Source organism: Caenorhabditis elegans, chromosome I (assembly GCF_000002985.6).
Source record: "Caenorhabditis elegans chromosome I".
NCBI lineage: Eukaryota > Metazoa > Nematoda > Chromadorea > Rhabditida > Rhabditidae > Caenorhabditis > Caenorhabditis elegans.
Genome location: NC_003279.8, coordinates 10,985,846 through 11,008,587, shown reverse-complemented (window position 1 = coordinate 11,008,587; position 22,742 = coordinate 10,985,846). Strand labels below are relative to the sequence as shown.

At 29.6% G+C, this 22,742-nt stretch overlaps 1 protein-coding gene and 1 non-coding gene across 2 annotated transcripts in view; one reads left to right on the top strand and one right to left on the bottom strand.

Moving 5' to 3' along the window:
• Positions 1–4,304: 4,304 nt before the first annotated feature.
• The window catches only part of Y52B11A.4 (GTP-binding protein GEM), a gene marked incomplete at its 5' end in the record, with an annotated part of 24,695 nt that continues 6,257 nt past the window's right edge, over positions 4,305–22,742 (top strand). The window contains 2 exons of the mRNA NM_001392946.1: positions 4,305–4,462; positions 17,961–18,084. Coding sequence (NP_001379254.1) covers positions 4,305–4,462; positions 17,961–18,084 — 282 coding nt within the window. The remainder of the gene's footprint in view (positions 4,463–17,960; positions 18,085–22,742) is intronic.
• On the bottom strand, positions 4,996–5,016 carry 21ur-14744. Its single transcript, NR_050537.1, has one exon.

Below are 22,742 nucleotides of genomic sequence, written 5' to 3'. Positions count from 1 at the left end.
ACCCCCTTTTTTGTGCTGAAACTACACTGAAACGTGATTTTTTTAAAGATTTTTTGGTTTTTAAGGATATCCTAAACAGTGAAAATTTATATATTTATATTGTTAGCTCGGCATTAAAAATATTTTTTTATGAAAAATTGTTTTTTAAACCAAAAAAAAAAAAAAAAACTTTTTTTGATTCTTGAAAATCTTTTGCAATTTCAAAAAACCGTTCAATTTATAACACATATTTTCTGATATGAAATTCAATTTTAAGTAATTTTGCAATTGAAAATTTTCTTATAGCGCTTCTAGTTATTGTGCTAAAGTCCAATACATTTTTGGTGAGGCTCACCTGGTTTTGTAGTTTGTAGTCTATTTCAGTGGAAAGGGGAGATATCAAAAAGTTTACAACTAATAAAATTTAGGAAAACGTGAGTAGAGTATTTTGGTGTTAATCAAAATTTTTTTAGCTCTGCTCCTCGCAAAGTTACAAGGGTTTGAAGTTTCGTTGAGGCTAAGACTACAAACTACAACTTTTTCAGCCTCAACCAGGGAAATTTTCGATTTTTTGCAATTCTGTGCAAATTATCAAAACAATTTTCAGAAATTAAACAAAAAAAGTGTAGTTTGTAGTCTGAGCCTCAACCAATTTTTCCAAAAATTCCAAAAAAATTTTTAAGTGTTTTTTTCCAAACTCCCGGAAAATAAGATAACAGTTCCCAGCAATTTGTAGTTTTTAGTCTGTAGTTTGTAGTCTGTAGTCTGTAGTTTGTAGTTTGTAGTCTGTAGTATGCAATTTTCTTTTCCAAAATAATAATAAAAAATTATTCGAAACTCCCAATATATATGAAATTTATGACTCATCAGTTTTGTAGTTTGTATTTTGTAGTTTTCTAGTTTGTAGTTTGTAGTTTGTAGTTTGTAGTTTCTCACCCTTGATCCGACTCAAAATTAATCAATTTTTACCTGTTTTTCTGCCAAAAAAACTTGATTTTTCTGAACTATTTCCTTGTTTTTTTTCCACCCACGGTTTTCTATTCTATTTATAAAGTCCTTCAATTATTCATTAAATTTATTTATTTCCTCTCCCCCTTATTTTTCCTATAATCGAATTTATTAGCGACACCGAAAATTTACATTTTTTCTTTCTCATTTTTCCATTTTCTCTGAAATTTTCACAATTTTCAAGAAAAAAAATTCAAATTTTAAGATGGTTGAGGCTTCAAATTGTGTAGTTCGTAGTCTTTGAGCCTCAACCAATATTTTCCAGTTACCTGAACCTTTTGTCAGTTTAGAAACCGAAAGAAAATGGAATTTCAAAAGAGCAAAGGGGTCAGATGACACATATGACCTTTTGGTCGAGGTTGAGATATTTTGTAGTTTGTAGTCCGTGAGTCTCAGCAAAGTTTAAAAAAAGGGCAAAGGCTACAAACTACAACTTTTCAATTAATTTTTCTTTAAATTTAATTTTTTTTAACAGTTTAATTTTTTTTCAAAACACTTTATTCAAAATCAAATGTTTTTTGCCTAGACTACAAACTACAACATGCAAAACTTTTGCCCATATTTTCACATTCGTGCCTTTTTTAATTAAATGTCAATATTGTGGTTGAGGCTGAAAAAATTGTAGTTTGTAGTCTGAGCCTCAACCAATCTTAAAACTTTTTTAACTTTGCAACGAGGAGTTCTAGAAAAAAGTTGTCAGCTGAGAAAATGTTGGAAATTTTATGTAGAATATTTTGTCTGTTTAAAAAATGTTGAAATCCCTGTTCCTAACGGAGTTAGGAGGGTTTTAGGGCAGGACTACAAACTACAAGTCTCCCATTGGCCTTAACCAATATTGTTCTGGTTATAACTCTAAAACTAAAAGAGCTATCGAAAAATTTTCAACTACAAACATGTTTAAAACTAAATTTTACATTCTAAAATTTTAATTTCCAAAACTACAAACTACAATTTCCCCTCAAGACCCTGCTAAAAGTCAAAATCCGTGATATTTGATCAAATGTCGAAATTTGGCATTTTCAAGAAACGACTAGGAGCAGGTGTATTAAAATTTCCTCAATTTTTTTTCTGAAACTTAATTGATTCAAGCAGTTGTTCACTTTGGTGTGTATATCTGTGTGTGTGAATGTAAAAAAGACTGCGGGAGGGGAAAAATTAATTAATTTTTCCGTTTTTTTTCTTTTTTTTTGTCTATTTTGCTGATGTTTGTTTTTTTTCACACATCATTCAATCAGAAAAATTGCAAAAAATTGTTGGTTGAGGCTCATAGACTACAAACTACAACATTTTCTGAGCCTCAACCAAAAATTTTTAAATGTTTGAGTTTGCAGAAAAAAATTCCGGTTCTAGGAACTTGCACTTTACGAAAAAAATTATTTTTTAGATTTTGAGCTGTATATTGTAGTTTGTAGTTTGTAGGTTGTAGGTTGTAGTTTGTTGTTTGATGTTTGTAGACCTCATTTTAACATAAAAGCTGAAAAAAATCTCGGGTTTATCGATTTTTTGTAAAAAAAAAGATCTAATTAGTTGTATAGTTTGTAATTTTTTTTCGACTTTTTTGACGCTCAGGGACTACAAACTACAATTATTTAAAAAAAACTGTAGTTTGTAGTCTTATGTAAATATGAATTTGCAAATTTTGTAAAATGATTTTTTTTCAATTTTTTGGAAATTTTTTTCAATCCAGTTGTAGTTTGTAGTCTGTAGTTTGTAGTTTGTAGTTTGCACTTTGTAGTTTGTAGTTTGTAGCTTGCAGTATCAGCCAGACACATTTTTGTCAGTAGTTGTTTTCCTATTTTTTGACAATTTTTTCTCAAAACATTTTAGGCTTAAATTACAAACTACAAACTACAAACCACAAACTACAAACTACAAACTACAAACTACAAATTAAAAACTCTAAAAACTACAAACTACTCGAATTTCGTCCAAATCCAACTTTTCATGCCGAAAAAAGTATTGGGAATTTTGTAGTTTGTAGTTTGAAGTCTCTAAGCCTTAACATTGGGTTAATGTGTAAACTACAAACTACAAAAAATTGTTAGCCTCACCAAAAACTTTCTATTCGAATTTTTCAGAAATTTTTTTGCCAAAAAAAAAAAAAAAAAATTTCCCAAGTAATTTGTAAGTCCTCACCACAACTAATTCCCCCACCATCTACAGTAGTACCCAATTGACATTTTCTCATTAAGGTGTCACACACTCCTTTTCCCTTTTTCTTAACCGAGTCAAAAGTTGCCCTTAGCCGTCTCTTTTGACATGCCCCCCCCCCCCCTCCCCCCCGTGCTTCCCTTCTTTCTTCCCCGAATAATTATCCAAGGAGAGCTCCGGGGGTGCTCGCCGAGCATGTTTCTTTTTTTTTATTTTGCTACGACTCTTTTTTTAGTTTTTTGTTTTGCTATACGTGCTTGACTTGATTTTTGATGTAGTTTGTAGTCTTGTTGTAACTTGTAGTTTGTAGTGTACAGTATTAAAAAATGTATGAAATCAAACCAGTCCTTTATGAAAACTGTCAGATAGTTTACTGGTGTTTTGGCACTTTTGCGAACTCGCCACACTTTTTGGTTGAGGCTCAGAGCAGTTTGTAGTTTGTAGTCTGCTTGAGAATAAAATTTAATTCTAATTATTTTTGTAGTTGAAAGTTGTTTAATAGCTATTCTAGTTTTCAAGTTACCAGCTAAAAAAAATTTGAGTGAGGCTCAGGGGAAATTTTGTAGTTTGTAGTCTTTAAAAAACCTTTTTATTGTAAAATTTCCGGTATATAATTCAACTCAAAGCATTCCTTCAATTTAAAATTTTTTGATAGCTCCTCTAGTTTTCGAGTTACAAGCAATTGAAAGATTTTGATGTAGCTAGTTTCGGCGGAGTTACTCCGATTTTAAGTTGGTAACTTATAACTCCTCTAACTCCGCCCACATTAACGCTATTCAAAAATTGTCAACTAGTAAAATTTAGAAAAACTTATGGACTATATTTTGTTAGTTAAAAAAATTTTGCTATCTTTGCTCTAGACGGAGTTATAGGGGGTTTGAACTTGGGTGAGGCTCACACTACAAACTACAAAACTGTCTTGGCCTCAACCAATATTATTTTGCTTATAACTCTAAAACTAGAAAAGTTATTAGAAAGTTTTCAATTGGCGAAGTGTTCACAATTTTATTTTCTATCTGAAAATTCAAATTTGCACAAAGACTACAAACTACAACTGCCGCTTAGCCTCACCCATCATTTTCACATGAAAAAAGTCACGTTTTCATCGAAATTTCTCGTTTTTCGCTAATTTTTCAATTTCCAAATGGGTTTTCTTTGTGTTTCAGATGAGTATCCATCGAAGACGTCAACTGCCGGCTTCACCGGACGACATTGCATCTGGTAATGTAATTTATACATCAATGACACCACAAATAATGCGAAGATGTCATCCGAGACTTCAGGAGGTCAGAAGCTTTGACCCAATGCTTGTGGCTCAATTGAGGTGAGTTAGGGAATGTAGACTACAAAACTGTAGGCTTGAAAGTCTAAAAAAATTTAAAAATTTTTTCGTTGAAAAATGTTGGAAATGAACCATTCTCACTGTAGACTATAAACTACATGGAGAAATTGTAGTTTGTAGTCTAAGCTCATCAGACTACAAACTACAAAATTGCCTAATGACATTGTAGTTTGTAGTCAAAGCTTCAACGGAGATTTATTTCATTAACTTAATTACCCGTATAGTAGATTCGTAAAATATTCTGAAACTTTTTTCTATTTTAGAATTTGTTATATGTTTTCATTTAATCATAATGCAGCTAATAATCCGGAAGTAACATGTTTTATAGTTTGTAGTTGAATTTTATAGTTCAAACCGATTTTCTTAACTCTTAAGAGCTACGGAATTTCAAAAAAAGAGGGACACATAAAAAAAATAAATTTTGTCCAATTTTATCTCAAAAACTAGAATAGCTATTTTAAAATTTCGGTTCAAATTTGACAATACCCTAAATACGTAATTTGACAACACTTTTTGCTCATTTTTAATTCTCACCAATTTTTAAAAACTCATATAATTATTATTAAAGACAATGTGAAAATTAAAAAAAAAATAACTAAAAAATAAATATACCCCATTATGAAATTTCAGTGTGAGCAAAATGTGCTGACTATTGAACTTCAAACAATTTTTTATTTCTTGAAATTTAAAACTTTTATATCTCAAAAACTAAGCTAGCTACAAAAAAAGTGCTCACTATCAAAATAATTAACATAAAATTTCCTACATTCTGCCAGTTGACAACTTTTTGATAGCTCTACCCCTCACCGAGATATACAAGTTCGAAGTTTGGTTGGGGCTCACACTACAAACTACAAAATTGGGTGCGGCTAAGATTTTAGGTTGACTTATTGCGGATTTAAATCAGTTATTGTAAAAAAATTATTAAAGTACTGTATCAAAAAATATGTTTTAAAAAATTTATTTTGTAGTTTGTAGTTTGTAGTATGAGCCTCACCCAAATCAATTTTCATAATAATTTATGGATTGCTTACTCAAATTTTTTTTTCTTTTTTTACATAACCACTATTAATTTAACTTGGCCTTAAAATTTCGTCAACCTTGCATTTTGTAGTTTGTAGTTTGTAGTCTATGAGCCTCAACCACTAACACCTGATCGTCAAATAGTATATATCCGTAATAACCACGCAAAAACTAAAAAAAAAAAACTTCAAACGATGTTCCCGTCGCCGCCGCCAATGTTCTTTCGTTTTTTTCGAAAAAGTTCCATGGGTGCTTCTGTCTTTCTTCAGCGGTGTCCCTTTTCACGATACTATTACACCCGCCGGGAGGCTCCGCCCACTTTACGGAGTACCAGCGGGGCTCTGCAGCTGATGATGATGACCACACACTTATACTGGTCTTTGTCTATCTTGTTTATCATGTTATCATGTTTTTTGGTGGGTTTGGTTGAGGCTGAGAGCGTTGGTGTAGTTTGTAGTATCTGAACCTCAACCAAATTTTTTTGTGGAAACTTTGAATTATTGTTAAAAAAAAATTTTTTTTTTTCAATTTTTTTTTTGAAAAATCCGAAAAATTCAAAAATTGTAGTTTGTACCTTAGCCAATATTTTCCCTTTTAAATTTTGTATTTTGTAGTTTGTAGTCTCTGAGCCTCAAACAATTTTTTATGTCGAAATTTTGAATTTTTGAGAAAAAAAAATTTAATTTTCAATTTTTTTTATTTCGAAAAATTCTAAAAACTCGAAATTTGTAGTTTGTATTTTAACCTATATTTTCCGTTTTAAATGTTGTAGTTTGTAGTTTGTAGTTTGTAGTTTGTAGTCACTGAGCCTCAACCGATTTTTTTGTGGAAACTTTGAATTTTTGATTAAAAAATTTCTTTTCAATGTCTTTTTAATCCGAATAACTAAAAATTGTAGTTTGTACCTAAACCAATATTTTCCGTTTTAAATTTTGAAGTTTGTAGTTTGTAGTCTCTGAACGTCTACCAAAATTTTTTGTAGTTCGTAGTCAAAAACTTCGATTTAAAAAAAACATTCTTTCGATACTTTTTATATCGATTAGGGAGATGGATTTCTAAAAATTTTTCAGTTTGTAGTTTGTAGTTTGTAGCCTCACCTAGCAGTTAAGAATCAAAAAATCATTTTGGAATTTTTTGTACTTTTTTCGTTTTTCTTTCAAAATTTCACCTTCAACTCCTCATACATTTCGAACGGCTCAAATTACGGCAGGCTCCGCCCACTTTTCGCAACATTCCAGTACTATACTAATTGTTTTTCTGTGACTAGTTTGAGATTGAGGCTAAAAAATTTTTGTTGTTGTTTGTAGTATTTTTTCCAGAAATTTTGAAAAAATTCCAAGAAAAAATTTTTTTTCCAAATCTTTTTTTCAAATTAACTTTTTTCAAAAACGAAAAATGCTATCAAAAAGTTGTCAACTAACAAAATAATGTACATAAAATTTCCTACATTTTGTCAGTTGACCACTTTCTGAAATTTTTTATTTCTGCAGAGTTACAGGGGCTTGAAGTTTAGAGGCTCGGGCTACGTTCTTTTAAAATTTTTTTTTTGCTTTCTGATACTATTTCAGCATTAACTTTAAGGTAATTGAAATAGTCAAATGTCAAAAAAAAATTTTTTTTAAGTTTGTAGTTTGTAGTCTCTGAGCCTCACCCAACTCATTTCTAGAACTTTCTCCCACCTAACCAACTTGTACTTCATGTTCGCTCCCCCCTCGTTGGATATCCGTAGTACAGAGAGTGAGAGAGTAATAAAAATAGCGAGACGCAGACACCCAGAGACACCATCACGTACTGTTTGCTCTTTTGTAGACGGAGCTCAAAGCCTCGAAAGCTGCTCTGGGAGAACTTTTTTTGCTATTGCTCGGCTCTTTTTCGTACCGCTCATTTTCATGGTTGAGGCTTGAAAAGGGGGTGTAGTTTGTAGTCTAGTCCTCACCAATTTAATTTTTGATATAATCCTGATGGTTAGAAGTTTTGCAAAAAAAATTTTTTTTTTGAAAGTGTTTTATTTTCAAAAAATTTAATTTTTTACATAAAGTCCAAAAAATTTTTTGTTGAGGCTCACCATTTTTGTAGATTGTAGTCAATTTAAACATTTTTTGAAAATTAAATTGGAAAACAAATATTCCAAAAATTCTGAAGTTTTTGTAAAAAAAATTCCTTTTCTGGTTGAGGCGTTCACAATTTTTGTAGTTTGTAGTCTTAACAATTTGAATTTTCATAGATAACAATTAATTTTAAACATTTCTTCAGTTGGAAATTTTTTGGTAGCGCTCCTAGTTTTTTTGTTATAAGCGAAAATAATTTAGTTGAGGCGCAGAGAGTTTTGTAGTTTGTAGTCTTCAAATGCTCATAACTCCACAGTGACAAAATAAATCAAATTTTTGTTAATATATTAAAATAATCTACATAAAATTTCCTATATTTTGTTAGTTGACAACTTATTTATAACATTTTTAGTTTTTGAGATATTTCAGAAAATAAGAATAGTAAAAAAATAATTTTTAAATTTTTTTCTAAAATTATTTTAAATATCTCAAAAACTATAAATGCTATAAAATTTTTGTTAATTAATAGAATAATTTACATAAAATTTCGTACATTTTGTAAGTGACAAATTTTCAATATCTTTACTCTCCGCAAAGCTACAGGGGTTTTAAGTTTGGGCCTCACTAGACTACATACTACAAAAGTTAACTTTTTACCATTTCAACGGTATTAGAGTAGTAATAGTAGTAGTAATCAAACATCAAATGACCAACCTAAAAAATTTTAAAATCCATTGTAGTTTGTAGTCTGTGAGCCTCAACCAAAATAATTTCCTTGTTTTTCGCTTAGAAATGGCCTCAGGGGGCCAATTTTCCTCTGATTTTCCCGCCGAGAGTTCACTAAATTTTGTGTGTTTCCAGTATTGTTTTTCTCATTTTATTTTCTTTTTTCTAGTGTGGCTCATTTTTTCATTTAAGTGGCTCATTGGCTCTCAAGCTTAGAAAATGAGCATCATATGGGCTATGAGGAAGAGGAAAATTTGTGTTTTTTTTGGCGGGAAAACTCAATTTTTTTGAATTTTAATAGGTTAACGCTTTCCATTAAGTAGACAAGTTTTTTTTTTTTCTAAAAGACTACAAACTACAACGTTAGCCTCAACCAAAAAAGCGAAAAAAAATTAATTTTTTTTTGAAATAAAAGTTTCTTGTAGGTTTTTATCGTTAACTTCTTTATCAAAAATTTAAAACATTTTGTTGGTTGAGGCTCTCATCTCAGACTACAAACTACAAACTACACATTTTTCAAAAAAAAAACTTTTAAAAAAATGGTTTTTCCTACAAAGTTTAATTTTTCTAGACTCAAAATTTTTTACTACAAAAGGGTTCAACAAAAGTATTTTAGTTTGCAGTATTTGTAGTTTGTAGTCTAACTTTTACCTTTTGAATTTAAATTTCAGTTGAAATAGGAGCTTTAAAAAAATTAAAAAATAAATTTTTTGGAATTTTTTTTTTCAAATCTGAATTTTTCAAAAAAAAAAATTGACACTACTAGATTTCCTATTATGTAAATATTTTACACAAGTAGTACTAAATTTAACATTTTTTTTTAAAATAACATTTTGCAAACTTTCAAATAAAATGTTTTAAAAAATTCAAAAAAAAAAAATTCCAACATTTTTATTTTCCTAAATATCTCAAAAACTAAAAGTGCTATTAAAAAGTTATAAACTATGAAAAAGTAGCAAATTATTTATTCTATAAGATTATTCAATAAAATTTCCAAAAAATCAATTTTCAAGCCCTCAAACCAAGGCTTGAATCAATGCATCTCCCCCTGAACTTGGGTAGTTGCCTCTCGACCCTAAATTGGTATAATCTCAATTTTAACGACTATTAGGTACCAAAAAAGCACAAAAATTTTATTAAAATCATTGAAAGACGCCTAAAATGACTCATATTCCTATATTTTCGTGGTTTTTGGCGGGTTTGGAGTGTATTGGTCAACACGCTCATAGCTACTCCCACCCACCCACTTTAGTCCCTCTTATAATTAGTGAAAAAGCCCATTTTTAGAGAAATTTTTTCTGGAAAAATGTTCTATTATAGTGAGTTATTAGTTTTAGATAGTTTCTGAAAAGTAGAAAAAAAATTTTGGGAATTTTTTTTCAAAATTTTTTTTTTGCAAAAAATATTTTCCCCATTTTTTTTAGAAATTTTTAAATTTTTTGTTATTTTTTCATTTTGTTTGTCTGTTTGTCAAAAGCTTAACTCTTTTTCCGTCTCAACATGAAGTCCGAATAATTCAAAAATAGTTTTTAAAAAATTCCCACCCCAGATTTTGGCTTAAGGGAATCCCATTTTGTCATGCTGTTCACATGATTTAAAGTATAAAAAGTTAACGTTTAAAAACTACAAACTACAAACTACAAAAAATAACTATAAAATGCTTGACATCAGATTTGTTATTTTGAAATTAAAAAAAAAACATCCAAATTTAATTTTTGATAAAAAATTTTTTTGGTGAGGCTAAAAATTGTGTGGTTTGTGTTCTCTGGACGTTGAGCTATAAACTACAAACTACAATTTTTTATGGTAAAAGTTCTATATAAATATAGAAAATTGATTAGTTTGTTTTAGTCAAGTTGAAAAAAAAAATCTTAAATCCAAACTGGCCCCGCTTTTGACTGGGTTTAGACGCAGGCTACAAACTACAAACTACAAAATTTTCCAATTTTTAATTAAAAATCTTGCATGGTTATATATTCAAACCAGAAAAGGCGTAATTGGAGAATTTCGGAAGAAAAAAAAACAAAATTTAATCAAAAAATTTTGCTTATTCCTCCAATATTTCAATTTTTGGTTGAGGCTCAGAAACTACAAACTACAATTTTTGCCTAGTTTTAACTAAAATTGAATTCAATGTCTTAATTAACGTGTTAGTAAAATTTAAAATAAAAAGTTTGAATAAATTTTTTTTTCTGAAAAAAAATTCACTTTTTTTTTTCAAAAATCTCAAAATTAGAAATCCTTCAAAAACAAATCTAAAAAAATGTTTTTTGTCACACTACAAACTACATAATTGTCTCAGCCTCAACCAAATTAAATTATCCCGTACATCACCCCCAACAGGATAGCACAGGGTGACAATAAAAATTGGGACTTTTTTGTTTTTTTTTCGAAAAAAATATTTGTTTCTATAGTTTATAGGTATTGTAAATTATTTGGCAAAGACTACAAACTACAAAATTTTCTGAGCCTCACCCAAACTTTGTAGTTTGTAGCCTGAGCCTCAACCAACCAATTTTCGGGATTTTGAACCTATTTTCCGCGTTTTTTTTTCACTAATCCTTTAGTTTCAGTGATATTTTGCTGAAAAAACCAGTTTTTTTTGCCAATGCCACGTCATTAATACTAAAACGACAAAAAAACGAAGAAAAGAGCCTGGAGGGGATTAGTGTTTCTTTCGAAACTTTCAGCTTTTGCTCTCTTCTCTTTTTCCAGATTTTTGCTCATTTTTGCTCATTTCTATAGTGTTTCTTGGTTTTTCTTCTGACAAATTGAAAAAAAAAAACATTTTAAGAAAATAATATTAAAATTCGAAAAAATCGAAAAAAAATTTCTGAAAAAAAATTTTCAAAATTTTTTTTCAATTTTCCCCAATTTTAAGTACACCAAAAAAGAAAGAAATGGAACATAATAAAAACGAGTCTCTTCTTCCTTCTTCGGGCCCAACAAAGTGGAAGAAATTCAATTTTCTGAGAAAAAAAAACGAGAAGTTTCAACTTTTTCGCCTCCCAAAATCCATTCATTTTCCGTTTTTCGGAGACTTGGTTGAGGCTGAGAGAATTTGTAGTTTGTAGTGTAAATATTTCAATAAATTAGAAAAAAAACATAATGAATAAAAGAATTAAGTAGTTGTATAGAAAATGTTTTAAAAAATTTTAGAATTTTTTTTTCAATATTTTTCAATTTTGAAACCCCTGTAATTCTGCTAATTTTCAATATTTTTTGACTATTTTTGATATAACCTAATCTCTAAATATTTTTCTACAATGATCACTCATGTTTTTTTTTTAGAAAAATGTGCATTTTTAGAAAAAAAAATTTTTTTTTTTGAACTTTTATATTTTTAAACACTTATAATTTCGCTCATTTTCAACATTTTTGAGTGATTTTTTGTTCAAGAAATGTGAAAAAAAAATGTGTTCACAATTTACATGTAGTAACTAAAATCAATTTATGTTCAAAAAATTAAAATTTTTATCCAAAAAAATTTTGGATTTTTTTCGATAAATTTAAAACTCTTGTAGTTCTTCAAGTATTCAACAGTTTTTGGCGAATTTTATTTCAAATAATAGGCTAAATATAAATCATCAATAAAAATCAATAAAAACAACTATTAGTTCAAAAATTGTCAAAAAAAATAAATAATTTCAGAAAAATAAATTTCTAATTTTTTTTTAATTTTCCAATTTTCAAACTCTTGTAATTTAGCCAAATTCCAACATTTATTCATATTTAAAATTTTAAATTGAAAACAAAGTATTTATCTAATAAATGTGTATATAGTTTTATTTTTGGAATTTAGGTTTTCAATTTAAAAAAATTGAATAGAAAATCTTGTTTTTCAAAAAATTCAAAAATTCAATTTTTCTAATTTTCAAAAATTTATAACTTTGTCACTTTTCAGTGTTTTTGAGTTATTTTTTACGCATTTTAAAGTAAAAATATTATTCTACAATATCTGTAAACTTAAAAAAAAATTTGGAATTTTTTAAAAATTTCCCAAAAATAATATAACTCACGGCCTCTCTTTGTTTCAAAAATTTAAAGTAAATAACGTGATGAACTGTCTCTGCGTCTCTCATGGGCGAGAGAGTGAGATTTTTATAACCGATTTTGTACTGAAAACGGAAAACTAGGCTGTAAACGGCAGATATTGCAAAAAAGTCAGATCAAAAGTCATGATCAGATTGCTCAAACACATAGCAATTGAATGAGACAAAACGCAAGTTTGGAGGTCACCTATGAATAAGTCAATTCGCGAAAAATCAAAACTAGTGATTTTCCAGATAAAACTAATTAAAGCCGGCGATTCGCTGATAAATCTTCAATTTTTTTATTAATATATTGTCAATTAAGACTAAGTTTATCTGTTTTCATGCAAATATCTAGTTTAGTGATGTTTACGACGCCGACAGACGGAAAAACACAAGGTTACCTCGAAAAATGGATTTTTTCGGGACCTCTAGTGATTCTTGAAAAGAGAAATTTGAAAATTGAAGGCCACCATTTTGTAGATAATTTTTTTCTGATTATTTTCTGTTTTTGATGAAGGTTTTTTGATGAAAATTGACGTCGGCATCTTCAAAACAAGAATTAGGCCTGAAAACTCCAAAAATCGTTAAAAAACGACAATTTTTGGCGGGTTTTCCTAATTTTACGAGACGCGCCAAGACACAATCAAAAATCTAACCTCACCAAAAGTTGCAAAATTCTCTAAGGAAGAGATTAAGATGTCAATCACCTGATTTGGTCAAAAACTGATTGAGTAATTTGAGTTTTAGGACAATGCGATTGTAATTTTTGGACAACCGCAAGCTTAATAGTTGACTTGAACGCTTTTGAAAACATATAACTCGAAAGCCAGAAAAGCAATCAAGAAACTTTAAAATACAAAAATAATCTTGATAACACAAGAAACATTTTCTATGTGTATGACACTTGGTTATTCTCACAAAATACATAGCTTAAGCTATGTAAAGATTCAAAGCTTCGAGAAACTTTGATAGAGATACCACGAAGGTATTCGAAATCATCCGTTTGTACAATCAACTCAAAGAAGCACAAAATAACAAAGTATGCATTAATATCATCTGATACCTTTTTCATATGTCACTTTTTGTTTCTCCCGTACGGGATCCCGTCCTTACAGTCGGCAACCGACTAAACCGAGGTCAGCAATGAATAACTCCGGTTGTGAACCGTGTCGGAAAAGTCTCATCAGTTTTCCATCACTGTACGACGAAAAATATAATTGGGTACAATAAAACCAGAAGGGTACGATAGGGATACGATAGGTTTATAAGTTATGTAAGTTTCTACAAATGCAACTAGTTAAGTTTCTTTGTACCAAACTTCGAAGAATTTTTTATTACTAAAGATAACTGAAATAGTGAGCCGTTGTCTGCGAGATCAATTCTGTCCGAAAATTACCATTTGGTACCGGTCCTAACAAATCAGTATTTATACGAAAGTTGTTTCATCGTCAATATTTTGAATTTAATTTTTAAAAAAACATATATTATTCAATTTTTAATCTCACGTGAGAGAGTGCGAGAGAAAAAGAGGAATTTTGAAATTAATGAAATTGAGAGAGGCCGTGTAACTTTGCTTTTCCAAAAAAAATTGCAAAAAACATTTCCCCTGTCTAACTCCTAGTTTTACCAAAAAATCCAAAATCCCCTTTGTAGTTTGTAGTCTGTCAGCCTCAACCATTCCCCACGAAAGCTAATTTTATTTGACCATCTGTCACGGGGGGGGGGCGGTGACGTCAAGAGACACGAAATATATTTCATTTTCGAAATTCACCATCTCTCTTGAATTATTTTGAATTTCAATTTTATTTGTTTTCGTGTTATTTTTAGGAATTGGCTTTTAGCTTTTACCATCAGTCATTTGACAAATTTAGTTGAGGCTCACAGACTAGAAACTAGAATTGTAGGTTGTAGTCACTGAGTTTGAGCCAATTATTACCTATTTTCAAATTGGTTTAGGACTAAATTTTTTGATGCAAAATATAGCTAACATTAATTTTTTTTTTAAATGGGCTTAAAAAATTTGTAGTTTGTAGTCTCTGAGCCTCAACAATTGATGAGTCAGAAACAGATACAAATTTTTGACTTGTGGAAAGCATGAGGAAGAAGCACATAAATTTTATTACGAACGCTGCTCACTACTCTTTAGTGTAACGTTGTTGCACTCTCATGGTGAATTTGGTTGAGGCTCACAGGCTACAAACTACAAAAGCTCTACCAAATGCGTAGTTTTTTTTTGAATTTGGAAATAAAGCTTCAGGGTGAAAATGTTTGTAGTTTGTAGCCTCCGGATCCCTCTTCCAAAAACGAAATAAGCTCAAAACGGCAGTCATTTCAATGATTTGAATGAGTCGTTTTTCGTCCTCCCCAACACAAATGGCACTTGATGTGCCAACAACAATTGGAATAGATATTGCGTTCCGGTTTTTTTTTTGGGTTTCAGAAATTTCTAGCCACAAACTACACACTTTTTACCACGTTTTTACAGTTTAAAATTCTTTAATTTTTTTTTTGAAATCTTATTTGAAAAATCAATAAAAAACATACAAAAATTTCTTTAAAATATGTGGGCAATTTTCGAAAATAATTTTTTTTCAAAATTTCTGGTAATTGCCAATTTGCCGGAAATTTTCAATTCCGGCAATTTGCTGATTTGCCGGAAATTTTCAATTCCGGCAATTTGCCGATTTGCCGGAAATTTTCAATTCCGGCAATTTACAGATTTGCCGGAATTTTGAATTCTGGCAATTTGCCGGTTTGCTGATTTTCCGGAAATGTTCAATTCCGGCACTCTGCCGATTTGTCGGAAAATTTCAATTCCGGCAATTTGCCGATTTGCCGAAAAATCTCAATTCCGGCAATCTGCCGATTTGTCGGAAAATTTCAATTCCGACAGTTTGTAGATTTGCCGGAAAATTTCGATTCCGGCAATTTACCAATTTGCCGGAAAATTTCAATTCCGGCCACTTGCCGATTTGCCGGAAAATTTCAAATCCGGCATTTTGTCGATTTATAAACTTTAACCGTTATTTATCAACTGTAACACAATTCCAATTGTTAAAAATTCGAAAAATAATTATCAAATTTTTCTTCAAATCCTAAAATTCCTCATGTCGGTTTTTTTGCAAAATTTTTTTCACAAAAATTTAGAAATCATCTTTCGTAACAAATGTATTAGAATTTAAATTAATAATTTAAATTACAATTTGTTTTAAAAAATATCGAAAATGAGGTATTTTCTAAAAGTTCTTTTTTTCTAAAAAAAAAATTCCAAAAAATTTCAAAAAAAATTTTCCAACAATTTTTTTTTCAAAAAAAAATTCAATTTCTCAAAATTTTTTTTTCGAATTCCAAAACTTTCCAGCACCCTCTAGGTTGCCAATTCATCAATATTTCCACTCCATTGTAAACTGAAGAGGACACCCCTCCCGTTCGTCCCTCTGAATAGTGCAACTCTACTCCCTTCATCCACCCAGAGCTCCACTCTTTTTTCTCTAAATCTCTCAATTTTCCAGTACTCTCTCGGGTACCTAGAGTGTGTGAAGGGCTTTTCGAAAGTGTAGTAAAATTATGACCCCTGAGGACCCACCCTGGGTGTCCTCAGCACTTTCATTTCCTTGCCGCTTCACTTGTCGCCTCGTTGAAATTCGAAATTTGGTTGAGGCTAAAGACTACAAACTACAACTTTTTTTTTGGAAATTTTTGTACTAGACATTAACTTAAAATACTTAAATTAACTTAAATAACTTAAATAATTACTGCTTACCGATAATTTTGAAAATTTGCAAAAAAAATTTTTTTCGCGATTTTTGTAAATTTTGGGCGAGGCTCAGAGACTACAAACTACAAAGTTTTTTTTATTGATTAAAACCGTATTCTGTAGTTTGTAGTCTCCAAGTCTCCTTTTTGTAAGTGAGACTACAAACTAAATACTACATTTTAACGGAGCAAATATCCAGAATTTTTTTTGTAGTTTTTAGTCTGAACATCTAATTTCCTCCAATTTTGATTTATTTTTTTTCCAAAATTCTTAAAATGACATGAAAATTTGTGTACTTGAAGACTACAAACTACAAAAGCGTGAGCCTCAACCAAAAATTTTCCCGGCTCATTTTCCCACCATAGGATTAGCCAGCAACGGTGATGGGACTTAAAATTTTTAAAATTTTCCGGAAAGTAGTAAAAACAACAACAATACGTCATTTTTCTTATTAGAAGTAGCTAAAATTTCTAGGTTCGAAAATGGTTGAGGCTGAGCTGATTTGTAGTTTGTAGTGTGGGCCTCAACCAACTCTAAAGGTCTTTTAAATTAAATTCTCTTATTAATATTGATAATATTAACTGAAAAATTTCAAAATTTAAAAATTCCAAAAAAATTTCAGTTCTCCCAAATTTTTTTTCGGCGAAAATTTTTGAAAACTTCAAAAAATCTTTTTTTTTCATTGCTGAAAATTGGCAGAGGCTCAGCTAATTCTGTAGTTTGTAGTGTGAGCCTCAATCTCAGCGAGTATTAGAAATATCAAAAATTTGTCAATTATTTTATAAATTAACTGCCCGCCAAGTTAAAGGTGGTTGAAAGGAAGGCTCACACTACAAACTACAATATTGGTTAAGCTCCCGAATTTTTTCTCCAAATTTTGTAGTTTGTAGTCTCTACGGCTAAACTGTAAATTAATATTATAATTCAAATTTTGAAATTAAAAAATAATTCAATTTTTTTGCAAAAAAAAATTTCAAAAAAAAAATTCCTTTTTTTTCTAAAATTTCAAATTTTTCGCTAATTTCTGAACGTTCCAAGCTTTGTAGTTTGTAGTTTCTGAGCCTCAACCAAAAATAAATGTGTCATATCAGTTGATGATAGTAAAAAAGATAAAAATAGCTGCAAACTCCCCGCCGCCAGCAGTTGTTATTGTTGTTTTCTTTTATTTTTTCCGGTTTTTTCTCCGGTTTTCCCAAAAATTCCCTATTGTTTCCGGCGCCCCGCCAAGAAAAAATTTCCGGCAAAAAGTGGGCGTGGCCTGAAAGTTTTCTGAGAAATTGATGAATCTCTTCCCCACATTTCAGATTGGGATCATATTTCATTGGACTTTTTTCGCTTTTTCGTTTTTTTTTGGAGATTTTCCTTTAAAGTTCACTACAAACTACACATATTTCTGAGCCTCACCGAAAAATTTTTTGAGTGAGGCGCTGCACTACAAACTACAAAAATTGTATAACTAGAAAAAAAAATTTTTCCTAATTGGTTAAGATATGATAAAGTATTTTAGTTTTTAGTTTTTAGTTTTTAGTTTATAGTTTGTAGTTTGTAGTTTGTAGTTTGTAGTTTGTAGTTTGTAGTCTCTGAGCCTCAACCAACTTTTTGAGTGAGACTCTAGACTACAAACTACAGATGAATTTTTTTTTCGAAGTTCGCAATAACTTAATTTTCTATTTCGTTGGGGCCTGTCAAACTTGTAGTTTGTAGTCCCCTAGCCTCAACCAATGTCGTAGTTTGTAGTATATAGATTCTCTGCCTCACTAAATTTTGTAGTTTGTAGTTTGTAGCCAAAACGCTAAAACTTTCAAAATCATCTAAATAAGCTAGTTTTTGACCGATTTTTTTGGTTTTTTCTTTGGAATTGCTGAAATTTTCCAATTTTTCTGTAATTTCAGAACCGATTCTGCAAATCGAGAACTTCTTACTGGTGACAACTACCTTGGAGTCACAGACATGCGGAATTCAACGACAGTCGCACGATCACAGAGTTTCAAGCATCGGCCCAAGCCGATGGTCGAGGTGAGCATTTGAATTTATGGAATAGTTGTAGTTTGTAGTTAACTACAAACCACACAAAATTTAGATTTTTTGTAAAGTGGCGAAGATATAAACTTCCATGAATTCCAAAAAAAAAAATTTAAAAACAATTTTTTTTGGAAATGTTCAAAAATTTTGGAGCATTTTTAAGCAAGTTTTTAAATTTCTTTATTTTTCATGAAATTTTTTTTAATTTTCTGTAGTTTGTAGTCTCTAAGTCTCTGTGCCTCAACCCTTCATTAATTACAAAAATTCGGTGGTTGAAGCTCACACTACAAACTACACGTTTTGAAATGAAGCCAATTTTTTTCCATCCCGGCTAAAAATGAATGAGGTCCTAAATGTCACGTATACGGTAATAAGCTTAGTTTAGAATTGTACTAGGAACCACCAAAATTAGGTGCTAAAAAGGGGCGGAGGCTTGGAGATTTTCACGTTCTCAGTTTTTTTTGTACTGATTTTCTGGAAAAAATTTTAGATTTTTTTTGTAAAAATTTTTAGAATTATTCCGCTTTTGCCCATCTTGTAGTTTGTAGTCTAAGCCTTAGTTTAAATTTTTTGCACAAGAAAAAAAAATATGGCTCAGACTACAAACTACAAAAAATTTAGCCTCGCCCAATTTTCAGGGATTGTTTTTTTTAATTTTTGTAGTTTTTTTCTCAAAAATTTTCCAACTTTTTATAAAAATGCTATGAGTAGTGTTAGTATAGATCTAAACAAATTATTTCAGAAAAAATTATTGGTGAGGCTCAGAGACTACAAACTACAAAAAGTTTAGCCTCACCCAATTTTCAGGAATTGTTTTAAAAAATCTTGAAATTTTTTAAACGTTTTTTTTCCAAAACTTCGAAAGGTTTTGGCAAAACAGTTGTAGTTTGTAGTCCAACATTTTACCCAAAAAAAAGTATTGTTGAAACTACGGACTACAAACTACAAACTACAAATAAATTTTTAGAGCCTCAACCGAATATTAAAACTTTTGGAATTAATAAAAAATTTCAAATTTTGTTCCAAAATTTTATTTGACTTTTAGGCAAAAAACATGTAGTTTGTAGTCCAAAATTTTGCGAAAAAAATTAGAGTTGAAACTACAAACTACAAACTACAAGCTAAAAATAAATTTGTTTAGCCTCACCCAATGTTCAAAAAAAAAATTGGAATTTTTTTTCGAATTTTTTTTTCGAAAAAAACCTGATTTCTGAAATTTCAGAGATCAATTTTTTTTTTGCTTCACGTGATACGAAGTACTATAGAATCAAGTTTTTCCGGCTGTTTTCTGTAATTTTCAGTTAAAAACCAAGTGATTCTTGGTGTAATTAGTGGGGATTTAGATATATATTTTCTTGTGACAACTGACAACTGCTAACTTTTGAGATTTTTAAGATTACTTCTTTTTTGTTTTCAGAGTAGGTTTTTTGTTCAGTTTTAGTGCATTTTAGTGACGTTCACACTACAAACTACACAGTTTTTGGGCCTCAACCAATTTTTAAACCCCTGTAACTCTGTGGGGAGCTGAGTTAGAAAAAAGTTGACAACTCATAAAATTTAGGAAATTTTTTGTAGAATATTTTGTGAGTTCAATTTTTTCAAATATCATAGTCCTCCGTTAAGTTACAAAGATTTCAAGATTGATAGAGGCTATGGCTACAAACTACAATTTTGGATAGCTTTTCAAACCGAATTTTGATTTTAAAAATTGTTTTTCGTGAAATTAAAATAAAAATAAAGCAAAAAATTGCGAAAAAAAAGTCGAAATTTCGGAAAAAATAATTTGGTGAAAAAATTAATTTGAAATATTTAAATTTTTGTCAAAAAAAAATGTTTTTCTGAATTTTTTTTCTCATCACTTTTTTTCAAATTTATGCTATATATATATAATAAAAGGAAAATTTTCAAAAAAAAATTTTAAAAATGTAGTTTGTAGTCAGAGCCTTAACCAATTTCACCATCGTCTTTAGCTGTTTTTTTCCAGTTTTTTTTTTTGGGAAAAGTTTTGCAAACCAATGGATTTTAATCATTCTCATGAAACAATTTGGTGAAATTTTATTGAAAAATGTATGAATATTTGGAATTATAGAGGAAAATTCAAGTTTTCAAACAAAAATTTTGAAAAAAAATTTGAAAAAAAAAAAATTTTTTTGCAGTGTTTTTTTTGAAAGTTAATTATCTATTTTCTCAAGCTTAACTTCTTTTCAAATCTTTTATAGTTGAGGCTGAGACTACAAACTACACCGTGCACTTAGCCTCAACCAAAATCTGAAATCGAATCGACCCCCCCCCCCCCCCCATCCCCTTTCCTCCGGCGGCTGCGCTCTGAAAATTAAATTTCCAGTTGAAAAAAAAGTCTGAAAGTGAGAAGAACAGGAATAGACAAAAACAGAAAAAAAACGAAGATGGCTCCTCGGAGCCATCTTCCTTTTTTCACTTTTTTGTCACGAAATTTAGTTAGAAAATCTCCGTGTTTCTTTGGTTGAGGCTAAGAGACTACAAACTACAAAGTTTTTGAACAATATATAAATTTGATTGGATTTAATCACATATTAAAAAATTGTAAAAATTCTACAAAAAATTTCTGAAAAAATTTTTAGACTGAAGATTTCAAAAAATTGTCAAATAACAAACTGTAGAAAATTTTATGTAGATTATTTTGTTAGTTGACAATTTTTTGATAAACTCATTTTCCACGGAGATATGATAGTTTTAAGCGACTTCTTTGATTTTTTAATTTTAACATTTTTTTCATCATTTCAATATTTATTAACTGTTCTATTAACAGTATAGTTATAAGCAAAATAAACAATGATTTGAAATTTCAAAATAAAAAAAAATTGTCAAAAAATCTTGAAAGTCAAAGATTTTCAGACATTTTCAAAAATAGTGCCAAAAATTTTTTTTTAATTTTATTTTATCCAAAATTAATTTTATTTATAATTTTTACTGCCAATGTAGACTACAAACTACAAATATAGACTACAACAGAAAAAAAAACGAAGATGGCTCCGCGGAGCCATCTTCCTTTTTTCACTTTTTTGTCACGAAATTTAGTTAGAAAATCTCCGTGTTTCTTTGGTTGAGGCTAAGAGACTACAAACTACAAAGTTTTTGAACAATATATAAATTTGATTGGATTTAATCACATATCGAAAAATTGTAAAAAATCAACAAAAAATTTCTGAAAAAATAAAAAAAAAAATTTTTTTTTCGAATTTTTTCCAATTTTCAAATTTCAAAAAATCAAAATTTCTTGAATTATTTTGTAGAAATATTTATAAATACGCTTTTTTAACCAAAAAACTCAATTTCTGTTATAAAATTCGTTCTAAAAATCGGTTGAGGCTACCCAAAAATGTAGTTCGTAGCCAGAACCTCCACCAAATTTCAAACCTGTGTATCTCAGCGGAGACTGAAGATTTCAAAAAATTGTCAAATAACAAACTGTAGAAAATTTTATGTAGATTATTTTGTTAGTTGACAATTTTTTGATAAACTCATTTTCCACGGAGATATGATAGTTTTAAGCGACTTCTTAGATTTTTTTTAAATTTTAACATTTTTTTCATCATTTCAATATTTATTAACTGTTCTATTAACAGTATAGTTATAAGCAAAATAAACAATGATTTGAAATTTCAAAATAAAAAAAAATTGTCAAAAAATCTTGAAAATCAAAGATTTTCAGACATTTTCAAAAATAGTGCCAAAATTTTTTTTTTCAATTTTATTTTATCCAAAATTAATTTTATTTATAATTTTTACTGCAAATGTAGACTAAAAACTACAAATATAGACTACAATCTACAAAACATTTCTTAGCCTCACAGTCAGTAAAAAAATTTTAAAAAATTTGTTCTCCCAAAATTTTTTTCGAAAATTTCTTTTTCGAAAATTTTTACAAAATTATTTTTCCAAACTTTAATCCATTTTTTCCGAATAAAAATATTTATTTCCAACTGACGTCTTACCTAGTGAGTACTTTTTCAATAGGCCCCACCGCCCCCTCGCCTACAATATTTACTTTGAAAATCCGCAGCCGATTTTTTGACGTCATTTGACACGATCTGACATGGATATATACTTTATAAATACATAGATAATACCGTTTTTCAAAAAAGTGGATGGTTGAGGCTCAGGCTACAAACTACAGAATTTGTTTGCCTCTACCAATTTTAAAACTGTCATATCTTTGTGCAGAGTGATGATTTCAAAAAAATTTTCACTCAAAAAATGATCTACTCAAAATTTACTACATTTTGTTAGTTGATATATTTTTTATATCTCTACTCCCCACAAAGTTATAAGGGTTGTAAGTTTGGTTGAGGCTCGGGGCTACAAACTACAATATTGGCTGAGCCTCACCCAATTTTTTATATGTTTTATCGAACTCATTTTTTAGAAAATAAATTATTCTTATTAACAGTATTCGCATTAATCGGTTGAAAAATTTGCTGACTTTTTTTGGGCGAGGCTAAAAATTGTGTAGTTTGTAGTCTATGAGCCTCACCAATTTATTATGATTTTTATTGCTGTTTTTAGCCAAATTTCGAGCTTTTTCCTTCTAAACTTATTGCGGAAAACTTTAAAAACACTTTTTTTTTGAATTTTGCCGAAAATTCTGAGATATAAAACAATTTCCATTTAAA